The 13,094-nt window shown below is 42.6% G+C and overlaps 2 protein-coding genes across 2 annotated transcripts in view; both read right to left on the reverse strand.

The window, feature by feature from the left end:
* LOC132417944 (selenocysteine-specific elongation factor-like) overlaps positions 1-13,094 on the reverse strand; it is a 453,767-nt gene that overhangs the window by 187,338 nt on the left and 253,335 nt on the right. The gene's annotated exons all lie outside the window — the stretch shown is intronic.
* On the reverse strand, positions 5,492-8,997 carry GPRASP3 (G protein-coupled receptor associated sorting protein family member 3). The gene has a single exon (XM_060002112.1). It carries the CDS (start codon positions 8,991-8,993, stop codon positions 7,299-7,301), a length of 1,695 nt encoding a protein of 564 aa, XP_059858095.1. The 5' UTR covers positions 8,994-8,997; the 3' UTR covers positions 5,492-7,298.

Here is a 13,094-nt window from a genome sequence, read left to right on the forward strand (position 1 = left end):
TCACCAACAATGAAAAATGTTTTACTCTGACCTAGAAATTCTATTTCTAGAAAATTTTCTAGAACACTTGGGCAAATGAGTGTGTGTACAGTCCAGGGCTCTACCTTTGGCAAAAGAAAATAAGGTAAGGGAGTTGAGGACCCTGGTATTAAAATAGCAGAAAATAATGAATTTGGGGCTTGTATTCAAAACCGCTACTTACTCTGGTCTGCCATGTGTGTGACATCTTCGTTCAAAAATAGAATTTGTGTAAGTTCTCAGACTATATATTTGAAAGCATTGTATAGAGCCTTCAATAAAGAATGTAAAGCCTGAACACAGGGGAATCTTCTGGGAAACATAAATCATTTCCTTCAACTGAAAAAAACTTAGTAGACACTGATAATGTCAGTCTTACAAATATGCAGAAAGGCAATTCAACCATTAGATGCAGATTCTTTTAAAAGACGGATGGATATCTATAGAAGTGGTCACAAAAATTTCTAACTGGGGAAACCTTTTCCCAAACACACTCTTACTCATAACCGCAAAGTGGAATTCCCTGGTGTTCCAGTGGTTAGGACTCCGCACTGTCACTGCTGAGGGTGCGGGTTTGATCCCTGGTTGGGGAACTAAGCAAAGTGAAGCTGCTTTGATTGAAGGTGCTGTGGAACACACAGAACCAACCCATGCACCCTCCCCTAATCCTCTGCAGTGCCTTCTGAAGCATTTTCAGATAATCCTAGAAGTCAAGGAAACATAGATTGAAAACCCTTGTCCTGGGGTAGAGCATCCCACTGGTATACTAGAAGTGGGTTATAGGTGTATCAGAGATACTGCTTCCCTCAATGCTCTGAGTAGTTGCAGCAGGGAATGCAACAGCGACTCCAGCTAGAGTCACTGGGGCTGATGCCTTTAATGGAGAGCAAATGTACAAATATGATCATTTTCTATGTGTGCCATTACATGATAAAGATTAGGGGGCACTGATCTAGAGAACAGAACTATTCAGTATATAGCCATGGCTATAAAATAATGGTTCTGGTGTTCTTGTGTGACTCAGAAACTGGTTCTGAAAGTAGTTTCAATGTTTCAAACAATTACAGCATAAGTGTAGGGCTTTCCATGGGGGCCATTGTAAAGAATAATATTCATGGGCGCTTACAGTTTGATGTTTGTTAAGGAGTACAATCAATCTCATATCATATTGTCATATTGTATAGAATCAAGATAGTTCTGATAAAAGATTAATGCTTCATATTCTTAAACCACAATAGCATAGCTATATATGAAAGTTACATAATATTTCATGGGCCTAGAGGAGTCTACTGTACTCTTTCCAATGCAACATTCACTTTCCATTGTCATGTTAAAATGACATTCCATCATCAAGGAGGAGAGGGATTAGCACTTTCTTGATTCAAAGAATGCACCTGGAAACACATTTCATTTTGCGTTACTATTCCTCCCAACCATTGCTACCATACTAGGCATTTTGTCTATTCTTGACATATTTTAGAGTTTTCACAAAGTACCTAACTGGGCTGTGGGGAGTAGAATAGCAAGTTTCCCCTGTCCAGATGGAGGATTAACAACTTCTGGAGAAAAAAATTTCTACCCCACGCTTTTATACTGTGCTTTATTTTGAATACCACAACATGAGAACAGCCAAGTTTAGTTTGCTGAATGTTCAACATGCACAACAAACATTTTTCAAATTTCTGGAGTTCTCCTCTCCTTCAGGGAAACTTTGGCAATGACTATCGAGAGGGACGTGGCACCTCTAGGAAAGAGGTAGCCAGAGATTCTTTCAGATTTGCTGACAGGGTATGTAACACTGTCCAGCTGAGAGTAGGTGTCCAGAGATAAGCTAAGAGGGTCCTATGAACTCTTAAGGCAAAATCTGCATGTTGGTTTACTAAAGATGTTTTATCAACTCATGATTAATTATGATGATGTTTTGAAGCTTATTTTATAAAATAATGACCAATCTCTTTAATCTGAAGAACTTGAAATATTTATATAATCTTTATAAGGCTATAACTGGAAAGCAGTTTTGCTCACTGCAAAGCTTGTGCTTGTCTCAATAATAATAACCCCCATTCTGTCTTGAGTTGTATTTGCATGTACATATCAGTTGCCAGTCTACTGACTGTGGTTGTTGCCTAAGGGTGGGCCCGTAAGAGAGTTCAGGACCTAAACTCTGTAACACAATGTCAGCAAGCTAAACTCTTCACTCTTCTGTTTTAAATTTAGTTCACAAAGTGTAAAGTGGTACAACTTTTCTGTTCTGGTTGTCAGTTGGTGGTACTTGTCAGGGCTTGAATCTGGAGATCATATGGGAGGGGCAGCAATGAGGGGGCATGAGTAAAATAGGCAAAGTGATGCATGCATGTATATACTCCACTCCTTCTCCCACTAGGTGATAGGGTCCATCCTTACATCCCTAGAATTAACCCAATGGAATATAGAGGTGCGATTTAACTGTCACATTCATATACAGAATATTTATGTAGCCTTTAAAATGTTATAAAAACAACAGAGATGATTTTTCTGCCTCTGAGGATAGCAACGATTGAAAATATTGATACTGAATGTTGATAAGAATATGAAGAAATAGACATTCATGCACCATGGGTTGAGGGGATATATTTTGAAGGTCAGTAAGCAAATATATGTAAAAATTTGAAAATATCCATGAGAAGAAGAAAATCAGCCCTTGACATCCATGAGCTGGCCCAGCATTCTCAGCTAAGCCTTGGTGTTCTCTTGTCGAATATAAACAATTTCACAGAACATTAACATCCGATAAGGCCACTCTGCGACTGTGATATATCAAGACAAATGTAATCATGTAATCTGTAATCATGTATGAACACAGAGAAACATTGTCCCATTCACAAAAATGGCCAAATATCCTCCTATTCTGGCTAATATAAGTGGCTGCTGCTTCTTTACCTATCACAACTCTAGCCTTGACCTAGTCTTCCCCATTTGTAGAACAAGATTTATTTAGATACCAAATCATAGAATTACAGTTGACCCCTGAAAAAACATGGGGGTTAGCGGTGCTGACCCTCCACGCAGTTGAAAATCTGTGTATAACTTTACGGTCGGCCCTCCCTATATGTGATTCTACATCCACGGATTCAACCAACCATGATCATGTAGTACTGTAGCACTATTTATTGAAAAATATCCACTCAGTTCAAACCCATGTTCTTCAAGGGTCTACTGTACTCATATTTCCTGATAGCTTTCAATCTACAGCAAAGCCTCACTTCCTTAAACCCTCCTCCAAATCACCTAACACAAGTCCTAATCCTAAAATAAGTTGTTTCTAAAACCCCCTTACTGAAGCACCCCATGATTCCCCATGGTGTGTGTTCTTCCTCTCTATAACCTAACTTGTTCAAATATTGGTGGTTTTGGCTGGAGGGCATTGCCATTCATGATCTTTGACAAAGTGGCTCTATTTGAGGGCATTGCCATTCATGATCTTTGACAAAGTGGTTCCATTTCAAGGAATTTGTCATACAGAAATATTCAAACAGGCATGAAGACATAAACAATGATGCGTCACTTCTCACAGAAGAAAAAATATAAGAATATGCTAAAGAATAAGAATATGAAAGAATAAACTAATAAGTATGTTGCATAAAAACTATAAAACGCTGCTGAGAGAAATTAAAGGAGACCTAAATAAACAGAAGATTCAATATTGTTAAGATGTTAGTTCTCCCCAAATTTATCTACTGATTCAAAGCTATCCCAATCAAAATCCCAGCTGGAGATTTTGTAGAAATGGACAAGCTGACTCTAAAATTCATATGGAAAAGCAAGAGTAAGAATAACCCAAATAACTGAAAAATAATAGAGGACTCACGCTGCCTGATTTCAAGACATTATAAAGCTACAGTAATCAAGACAAGGTAGCATTGTAATGAAGATACACAAGTAGATCAATGGAACTGAATAAAGAGTCCAGAAACAGACCCATTACATACAGAGACAACTGATTTTTGACAAAGATGCAAAGGCAACTCAGTGGAGAAAGAAGAGTCTTTTAAGCAAGTGACACTGTACCAACTGGATATCACTATGCCAAAATTGAACTTCAACCTATATATAAGGTGTACCATATATAAAAACTCAAAATGGATCATAGACCTAAATATGAAACCTAAAACTGTAAAACTTTTAGAATATAGGATACAATCTTTATGACCTTGGTTAGGCAACAATTTCTTATATTTAACACAAAAACACAATTGGTAAAAGAATTGTTCTTCATTAAAATTAAAAAGTTCTGCTTTCCAAAAGACATTTTTAAGAGAATAAAAAGACAATCCACAGACTGGGAGAAAATATTTGTAAAACATATATCTAATAATACACTTATATCCAGTATATATAAAGAACTCTTAAAAATCGACAATAAAAAGGAACCACTCAATTTTAAAAAAATGGGGCAAAATATTTATACCTACTTCACCCAATATATATGGATGGCAAATATGCATATGAAAAGATGTTCAACATCATTAGTGATTAGCGAAGTGCAAATGAGAACCACAATGAGATATGGCTAAAATTAAGAGATCAACCATACCAAGCGTTAGCAAGGATGTGGAGGAATCAGAACTCTCATGCACTGCTGTGGGAATGTAATATGACGCAACCATTTTGGAAAATGTAAAAGTTAAATGTATACCTCCCATATGACCCACATCCCACTCCTAGGTAGTTATCCAAGAGAAAAGCAAATGTCCATACAAACAGTTCTACAAGAAACAGTTGTAGCAGCTTTATTTGCAGTAGCTCAAATCTGGAAAAAACCCAAATGCCCATCAACAGATGAATGGATAAACTGTGCAAACTGTGGTATAGACATATAGTAGAATACTACTTGGCAATAAAAAGCAATGAACTATTGATACACAAAACAACATAGATGGATCTCAAATAATTATGCTGAGTGAAAGAAGTGAGATCCCCTTCCCTCCAAAAGAATATATGCTGTATGATTCCTTTTATGTAAAACTACAGAAAATGAAAATGATTCTATATTGTCAGAAAGCAGATCAGTGGTTGTTTGGGGACAAAACAGGGAGAGGTGGGAAGGAGGCATTACAAAGGGGCATGAAGAAACTTTTCAGGGTGATGGGTATGTTTGCTATCTTGATTGTGGTGACGGTTTCGTGTCTGTATACATATGTTAAAACTTACCAAACTGTATACTTTAAATATGTGTGGTTTGAGGTTTGTCAATTATATCTCAATAAAGCTATTAAATAAAAGCATGTGGTAGATCTGTATAATACTAAATTGGAAAGATAACTGAAAAGACAAAAAGGCAAGTTGCAGAATACTGTAGTTCTATTTCTGTAAGAGAATAAATTTATGCATATTCTTTATTCAGATGATATGCAATGAAAGATTAGGGCACTATGCACCAAATGTTAACACAGGAAAAACATTAAGAGATTCAAAAATATTTGTAGAAGCCTCTTTATTGATATGGAAAGATGGTCACAATATACAGTTAGTGGGAAGAAAGGCAAGTTACAAACAGTATTTACAGTATGATCTTGTTTTAATTTCTTAACTGTTTAAAAATCTCAAAGCATATAACCCAATATTTTTACACACTGAAACATTCTCTACAGCTCAAACCAGGGGTTGTAATTCCTACCCTGAGTCTATAGCTATAGCCCAAGTCCTGGGAATGCTTTCTGGACCGCAGACTTCCAGGAATCACTATCACGTAGATTGAGGCAGCAGCTCCTCTCCTAGCTTTCCTGTTTTGTGTTGATGAAGCTGCAGTTCTGGGCCTGGGCCTAAATTTCTCCAATTAAGTTTATCCTGTACAGTTTTAGCTGGTACAAATGCAGAGAGTAGGCTTGCCTACTAGTAAAAGATAGAACCGTTTATCTTTTCATATGACACACAGGAGAATAAATTATAAATGGTAAACAAATTAAGGTATAATTTTGCAAGGAAGAAAAAAGCAATTATCTTTTAAACTGTAAGGTATGAAACAATGTACAGAATGATTCCAGTTCTTTATTGAAGAAGATAGGAAGGACACATAGCAAATTTCAGTTGTTTGGCTCCAAATCTACATTTCATTCATTCAACAGTTTGGGGCACCTACTGTTTCCCAGACACTGCCAGTTCAAATCCATACACTCATCCCAGACTTTTCTTCTTACTCCAGCAAGGTTTAGCCAAATGCCTAATGGACATGTGCATTTAGAGGAAGTTAAGAATTGCAAGACTGGCAGGGACATTACCTACAGCAAAATTGAATCATTAAAACCAGTCTGTGAGCCTTGAAGGCTGCCACACAAAAAGTGGAAGAGGACTATAAGGTAGTGCAATGAGAGTGGGTTTTGGTATCAGACAAAACAGCTATGCCACACTTGCCTGCTGTGGGAATCTAGGAATAAGTATTCAACCTCCTTAACTGCCATTGGAGGCAATCCAGAATAACGAGTTATAATCATAAAAAAAATACCAGTACATAGCTCAGAGAACCATTGTTGAGAAGAAGAAACCTGTAAAATATAATGCCAACACAGTATCTGACATGAGTAGGTACTCAGGAAATGTTTCCTCCCTACATCTACCTCCTTTCTCTTCTGCAAGATTACTTGACATAAATGAAATAGCCTAACAATATAGGAGTTATAAATGTAGCAGCAAAATAAAAGATGAATATTACATTTTATCTGAGATTCAGGGCCATTTGTGTGTTGTAGAATGAGTTATCTGATGCAGGTAGAATAGGGGAAAAACAGTAATTCCTTTTACATTAAACAGCCGGTAGCAACCCTGCTTTCTTTACGTATTGAGAGTGCACATTTGGCAATGAGTGTGTGTGTATACATATATATGTGTGTGTGTGTACTGTTAGATATCTTTTTGTGTGTATATGCCTTGTTTCTACAACTAGATTATAAATTCAAGGATATTATCTTTTTAAATCATTTGAAGCTGCAAATGGATCTAAGCAGATACTAATGAAAAGTTAGCTTACTTATGATGCACCAATTTGCTATCTTAAATGTTAAAAAGCTCCCCATCTACACAAGAGAATAATCAACAGATGTTTTCAACTCACAATGAAATATTAATTTGACACCCCAAAATGGTCTAGCTCAGACCTAGACTGTCACAGGTAATATTGTGTTAAAGATGTAATTTATAACATGCACATTGTAATAACCAAAACATTACGCATGGCTCTTTGGGAACACACAGCCTGTTAGAGTTTGGAGATTGTTCAAAGGGTTCTCTTCTATTTCTAGCTCATTTTACATTGTTTCGATGATCACTTTAACTTCACGGAAAATGGCCATGAGTGTATTATAACTCAAATGATCAACAACTACAATTGAGCCCTTTCTGATATGCTCCTTTATGTTAATAAATATGGCCACAGCACTAACGAGATTGGCTTTTGCCTCTTTTTGGTTAAAGATGAGTTTTAATGCTGCTAATGCTTTTATATTGATCATGTCTCTGGCTGCAGTTGGATTTTCAGACATATTCAAAAGTACTTTCAAAACAAGATTTCTGGTTTTACGATTTCCCAGGGAGAGCAAATGAAAAAGCTCTGAAAAGTAATTGGCAACAATGTGGTGATGGTTAGAATCAGTAGCCAGTTGTCCTAGTATCTTTAATCCGGATTGCTGTCCAGGTGAGTTCAAGGGAAAAGACATGGTTTCCTTACACATATGCTTAACATGTAATTCAACCTTGCGTTGTCTTTCATCCCCAGAGGGGGGATTCAGAGTAATTACAGCCTTTTTTCTCATTTCAGAGGAAGGAAAACTAAGCAAGCTTTCAATAAGTGTCACTACACCCACCTCATTAATGAACTCTTGGGCAAATGGATGAACATTAATGATCCCCATTGCAATTTGAGCTATTTTATGAATGAGAGGATCAGTAGTTGATTTAAGTAAGGTAACAAGTTTTTCAAACTCCTCAGAATCCATGTAGCATTCCATTTTGCAAGGGCAAGCAAATGGCTTAATCCCATTCACCTCCCTGATCCTGATTTGGCGTCTAATCTCCTCTATGGTCTGGATACAAGGGTCAGAACCAAATGGGTACTCAGAGACAGGCTGTGAGCTTGAGGGAGTGCTCCTAGAAGGGCACGCTGTTGCCACAGGCAAAGAATGGGTATTTTCCTCAGCGGAGGCCAGGACAACATATGAAGGAGGCTTTTTCTCAAATGGGACTTGGGATCTAAAGCCTAACACTGCTGGAGTTACAGCAGGAGCTTTGGGCCAGATAGTTACCTCAGACCAGTCCTTGGGCCTATCTTTTTCATTAATTTCATCCACAGGCTGGGGCTTAATTATCCTGCTCACAGGTCTAGGGTTAGGGTCAAAACTAGTTTCATCTCCATCCCAAAACCAGCTCCCAATAACGTTCTCCTCCTCCTCCTCCTCAGCCCCTGGCCTAGCCTTGCAGTTGGCCCCAGCCACAGGCTCCAAATTCTTAGCACAGGATGGGGGACAAATATCAGCTTTACCTTCATCCTTAGCACTGAAACGATTACCAGCCTCTTCTCCATTCCAGAACCAGGAACCAACACTGGCTTCTTCCTCAGCCCAAAACCAGGTATCAATACCAGTCTTATCTTTACACGTAGACCTGGACTCAGCACTGGACTCAGCACTAGCCTCAGCCACAGAACAAAACCGAGATGCTCTAGTGGCCTCATCTTCAGCTTTGGGACTGAAATCTGCCAGAGCTCCTTCCTTCATCTCAGTAACAATCTTGTTCTTAGACGCTGCCTTCACCTCTGCCACTGGATCTTCCTGAGTCCCTGCCTTGGCTATTGCTTTGGCCTGGGTCTTGGCTACAGATCTGACTACGCCAGTAGCCTCCCTCTTGGCTTCAGCTTGTACACCAGCCCTATTTTCAGTTTTGGTTTTCTTTTTACTCTCATTCTTTCTACTCCTATTCTTTCTACTTGCATTCTTAACCCCAGCCATAGTTGAAGCCCAGTTATGTAGATAGCTCTATACAGTCTTGGCTTTGGTTCTCAATATGTCCCAGGTCAGTATCTTAATATTCTTTTACTGGGTTGAAGGTGATGATCTTCTGTCACTTCAAGGCCACCACAGCCACCACTGGAGATAGGCCTGAGGTGGAAGAAGAAAATGGGCTTTGAGTCTCTTCCAACTGTGCTTTTCTATGCAGAGAGCCACAGAGGACATGTGAAAGTAGAGATAGATTGTGTGGTAGGAGAAGTAGAATAGTATAAAACTCTGTTACCTCATTTTATCCCTTCCACAGTCCCACTAATGCCCAACAATGCCCTGCCCAGGCACTTCCATACTCTTGTCTCTGCATCAAATAGGAACAGAGACAATGGGAAAGCTTGGTGAAAGTGAGAGAGGCTAAGGAGTGTCCAGCCCCTTTGGTATATACCACTATACTCTATAGGTCTATCTGGTAGGCCTCACACCAACCTGCACTGATCTGGTGCAATTTTCTCCTTTCTTGCTTCCAGTGTTGATAAGCCCTATAGTCGACTCACAGGCAGACCTATGGACAAAAACACAGGAGGGATTGGAATTTTAAGTATTTGGTAGACAGACATGCATTCTGGCTTCTAAACCCAATACCTGCCTTTCCAAATCTAAGGCTTTGTGAATATAATGTTTCTGGCCTCCTTGGTCCTCCTCATGGCTTCCTTCCCCACTTCCTAGGTATCTATCAATTACCCTATAGGCACAATCCTGGCTCACCCTAGCCCCATTTCCTATACATAAATGTGAGGGCAGAGGTGTGTGGGAAGTTGGAAGACAATGGCTCCAAGATATGATCTGGTCTTACTCGCCAACAGCCAATTCCCATTCCCAATCAATAGGGGTGCTCAGGCTCACACTCACCTTGGATCCAAATGAATAGCTTTTGTCCTCTTTCTTAATCAAATTCAAAGTGAACAGCTACCTGCAGATTTCTACAGTACTCTATAAAGGAACAAACCTATGGATAGACAAAAACAGGAAAGAAAACAAAAGAGACTGAGATGGCCCAACACCCATGACAAGTGTTACAACATATGCTTCTGTACATTCAAGGCCATGTTAAATATCTCCCACCTGTCTTCTCCTCCCAAATGATCCCCCATCCACTCCCCAAAGACCTGCAGCTTGTCTAATCACACCTCCCAACACTAAAGTCAGTCATTTTCCTAGCAGAGGCCACACCTTCCTTGAACAAAAAGATGAGGTGCAAGAATGGGTAGTGGAACAACTGTATTTAGAAGACAGGCAGTGAACATAATGGGGACTACTATTTCAATACCATCTTGCATGCCCCTGCCTTTTCCCCTTCCCCACACATACATAGTTCCTATCTCATTCACCACCTATGCCAGCCAGCCCACATAGCAGGTGTCCTCAGGAGATGCTACCCTTACCACTACAGAACAGTCCACTAGCTGGAGAAGAGTCACGCCCTATAGAAAGAGAAGGGGCATTCAGCAAAACACCAAGAGAGTATGTTGACAATGGTAGAAAAGTATCAGGTTAGTGAACAGATTCCCAGAATTCAGGTCCTAAAACCTCCTTTTGAAGAATCAAGGAATAAGTAAATAAATGTCTCTCAGGTCTCAGAATTTCCCAGGAACTCCACAAAATCTTCTGTGGGACTGCTTCTGCACCAAAATGAGAGGGGGCTGTGAAGGGTAGCTGGGGTTTGGGTTTCCAAAAACAGAAAATGAAGATGCAAACTGACTTCACGCGTTCTAAGTTGACCCTTCAGAAAAATTTCCTCTCTATTCTGAAGAGCCATTCTCACACCTTAACATATTAAGGTGGGCTAGGATGTTGAGAAAACAGATCCCAAATGAGAAAGATGGATTAATACATTATTTGTTTACACGGATCCTTCCTGTGAAAGCCTATTGACTCCTCAACCTGCCATTTTCTTGCATTTAATTGGGTCCAAGACCTAAATATGGAAGGCAACAAAACTGCTGTATTAAGGGCACATAAACTTTTCATTTTGGTGTCTTCATAATCTACCCGCTCAGTTCCCCTTTCACGGAATGTGCCAGACCTACCGCGCACACAGGACACTCTGGCATCAAAGAGGCGCCTGTGCGAAGGGACAGCACCCGGCACGCGGGGTCCCACAGACCCCTTTCCAGAATCAGGGCCCGGCCGGGCGGGCACCCGCGCCCGCCCGCTCGGCACCGGGCTCTGATCGCCACCCCAGGCGGCCTCTCCGACGCCCCCACCCCGGCTCCCCTCCGCCATTTCGCCCGCAGCAGCCTCCCCCACAGCCCTCTCCTGGCACAGGCACCGTCGACGGCGGGGCGCGGGCGCCCAGAAAGCCCGCCGGGGAGCGGCCGCGCCGTTTGCCTCCCCGGGACCCGAAGAAAGACCTGCGGCCAAGACCTCGCGCCCCAGGACCGGTCCGCGCCGGTCGCCGCCCCCTCAGCGCCAGGGGTCCCCCAACGATGCGCACCTCTCTCAGAGACCCGCTCCGACCCGGTTGCCTCCCCCTCGTCAGGTTGCCAGGGTCCGCGGTGCAGGGTGTGAGCCGCTCGTCGCCCCCGAGACACCCCCAGTTGCTTTCGCAGACGCAGGGTCCCGATGGTCGGCCTCCCCCTCCTGTCGCAGCTCCTCACTTGGATTCCCACCGCTCGCCGTGCGGGCAGAATGGCAAAGAGGTGTCCTGCCCCCCGCGCGGCTGCGCCAAACCCGGCAGGGGCTACGAAGGCTGCGGCACCAACCGCTCGCGGCGAGGGTGTCGGGAAGGGGGCGGAGGGATACTGCACGAATGGGCTCGACGCCCCCTCCCAGACCCACCGTAGTTCCGACCCAGAAAGGGGCGGGGCCGGGAGGAGTCCCGGCCTCAGGGGCGGGGCCACGCCGGCCCTCCGCCACTACTCTTCGGGCGACCACCCTTCCCACCCCGCACACTTCTGGCACCGCAGCTTGTGGGGCCAGTGGGCGGTGGGCAGTGGGGGCCGGGGTTGGGAGGGTAGGGAGGGGCCGCGCTGGAGGGAGCAGCGGATGGATACAGATCGTCCCGGGGTGTGTGTGTGTGTGTCTGTCTGTGTGTGTACCGGCCTGATCGGAGTCCGCCCCCCTACCCTCCCCCATCGCGCGCGCCATCCTCCCTGGGCGCCAGTGGCAGAGGAGCTGTGAGGACGGCCCTCCCCGGGTCTGTTTTACACCTTCTGGGGCCGCGGGCGGGAGGAAGGTGGGAGGCGGCGCCCGTGGAGGCCGAGCCACTGCCCCTCTTCTAAGGGAAGGCAGCCCTAGACAGACCTCTGGCCTGAGGAAACAAACCACCTGTCTGCGCCAGTGTCGTCATCCTCTCTGCCACACTGCCATTTTCTCAGTCGCAGTGGTAGCACGGTAGCACACTTTGCCATTTCGTCGCCCCCGCAGTTGCCCAGGAAAGAGGGCCTTTCCCTCTCAGGACACGCACCGGCTCATACAGTCCTCCCTGTCTCTCATCCCATAGCCAGGTAGGGCCGGTCCTGGCTTCTCTTCCCGGGTTCTGTCAGGTCTTCTCTTGCAGTTGCCTTCAAGTGCTCATCATCTTTGGCAGGGTGGGAATGTGGCAGGGATTAGAACCAGCTGGGATCTCACACACTTGCCATACACACCAGTCTAGTTTATCTATTAGGGCTATTAACAAATAAATTATTCTTATTTTTAATTCCAAAATCTGCATTATATCTGAGCCTGGTTCTGATGATTTGTGTCCTTAAATAATGCTTTTTCTTGCCTTTATTATGTGTTATAATTTTGTGTTGCAAGCTGGATATGATGTGTTGGGTAATAGGAACTGAGGTAAATAGACCTTCAGTGAGAAGCTTTATGTTAAGCTGGTTAGCAGTTGGGCTGTGTGTAATGTTTGCTGTAGCTGCAGGTGTCAGTCTTCAAATTCCTCTAGCGTCTTTATTTTTGTCTCTCCTCTTAACTTTGTGTTTCCCTAATTACATCTTGCAGAGAGAGTCTGCATCTTGCAACTCTGTCAGCTGCACTCCATTGTTACTACACTGGAGGCCTGTTAGCATGTAGAGGAGAGGAAGTGTTATATAATCTTCTGGTTAAATTCCAGTC

Source organism: Delphinus delphis, chromosome X, assembly GCF_949987515.2.
Source record: "Delphinus delphis chromosome X, mDelDel1.2, whole genome shotgun sequence".
NCBI classification, from domain to species: domain Eukaryota; kingdom Metazoa; phylum Chordata; class Mammalia; order Artiodactyla; family Delphinidae; genus Delphinus; species Delphinus delphis.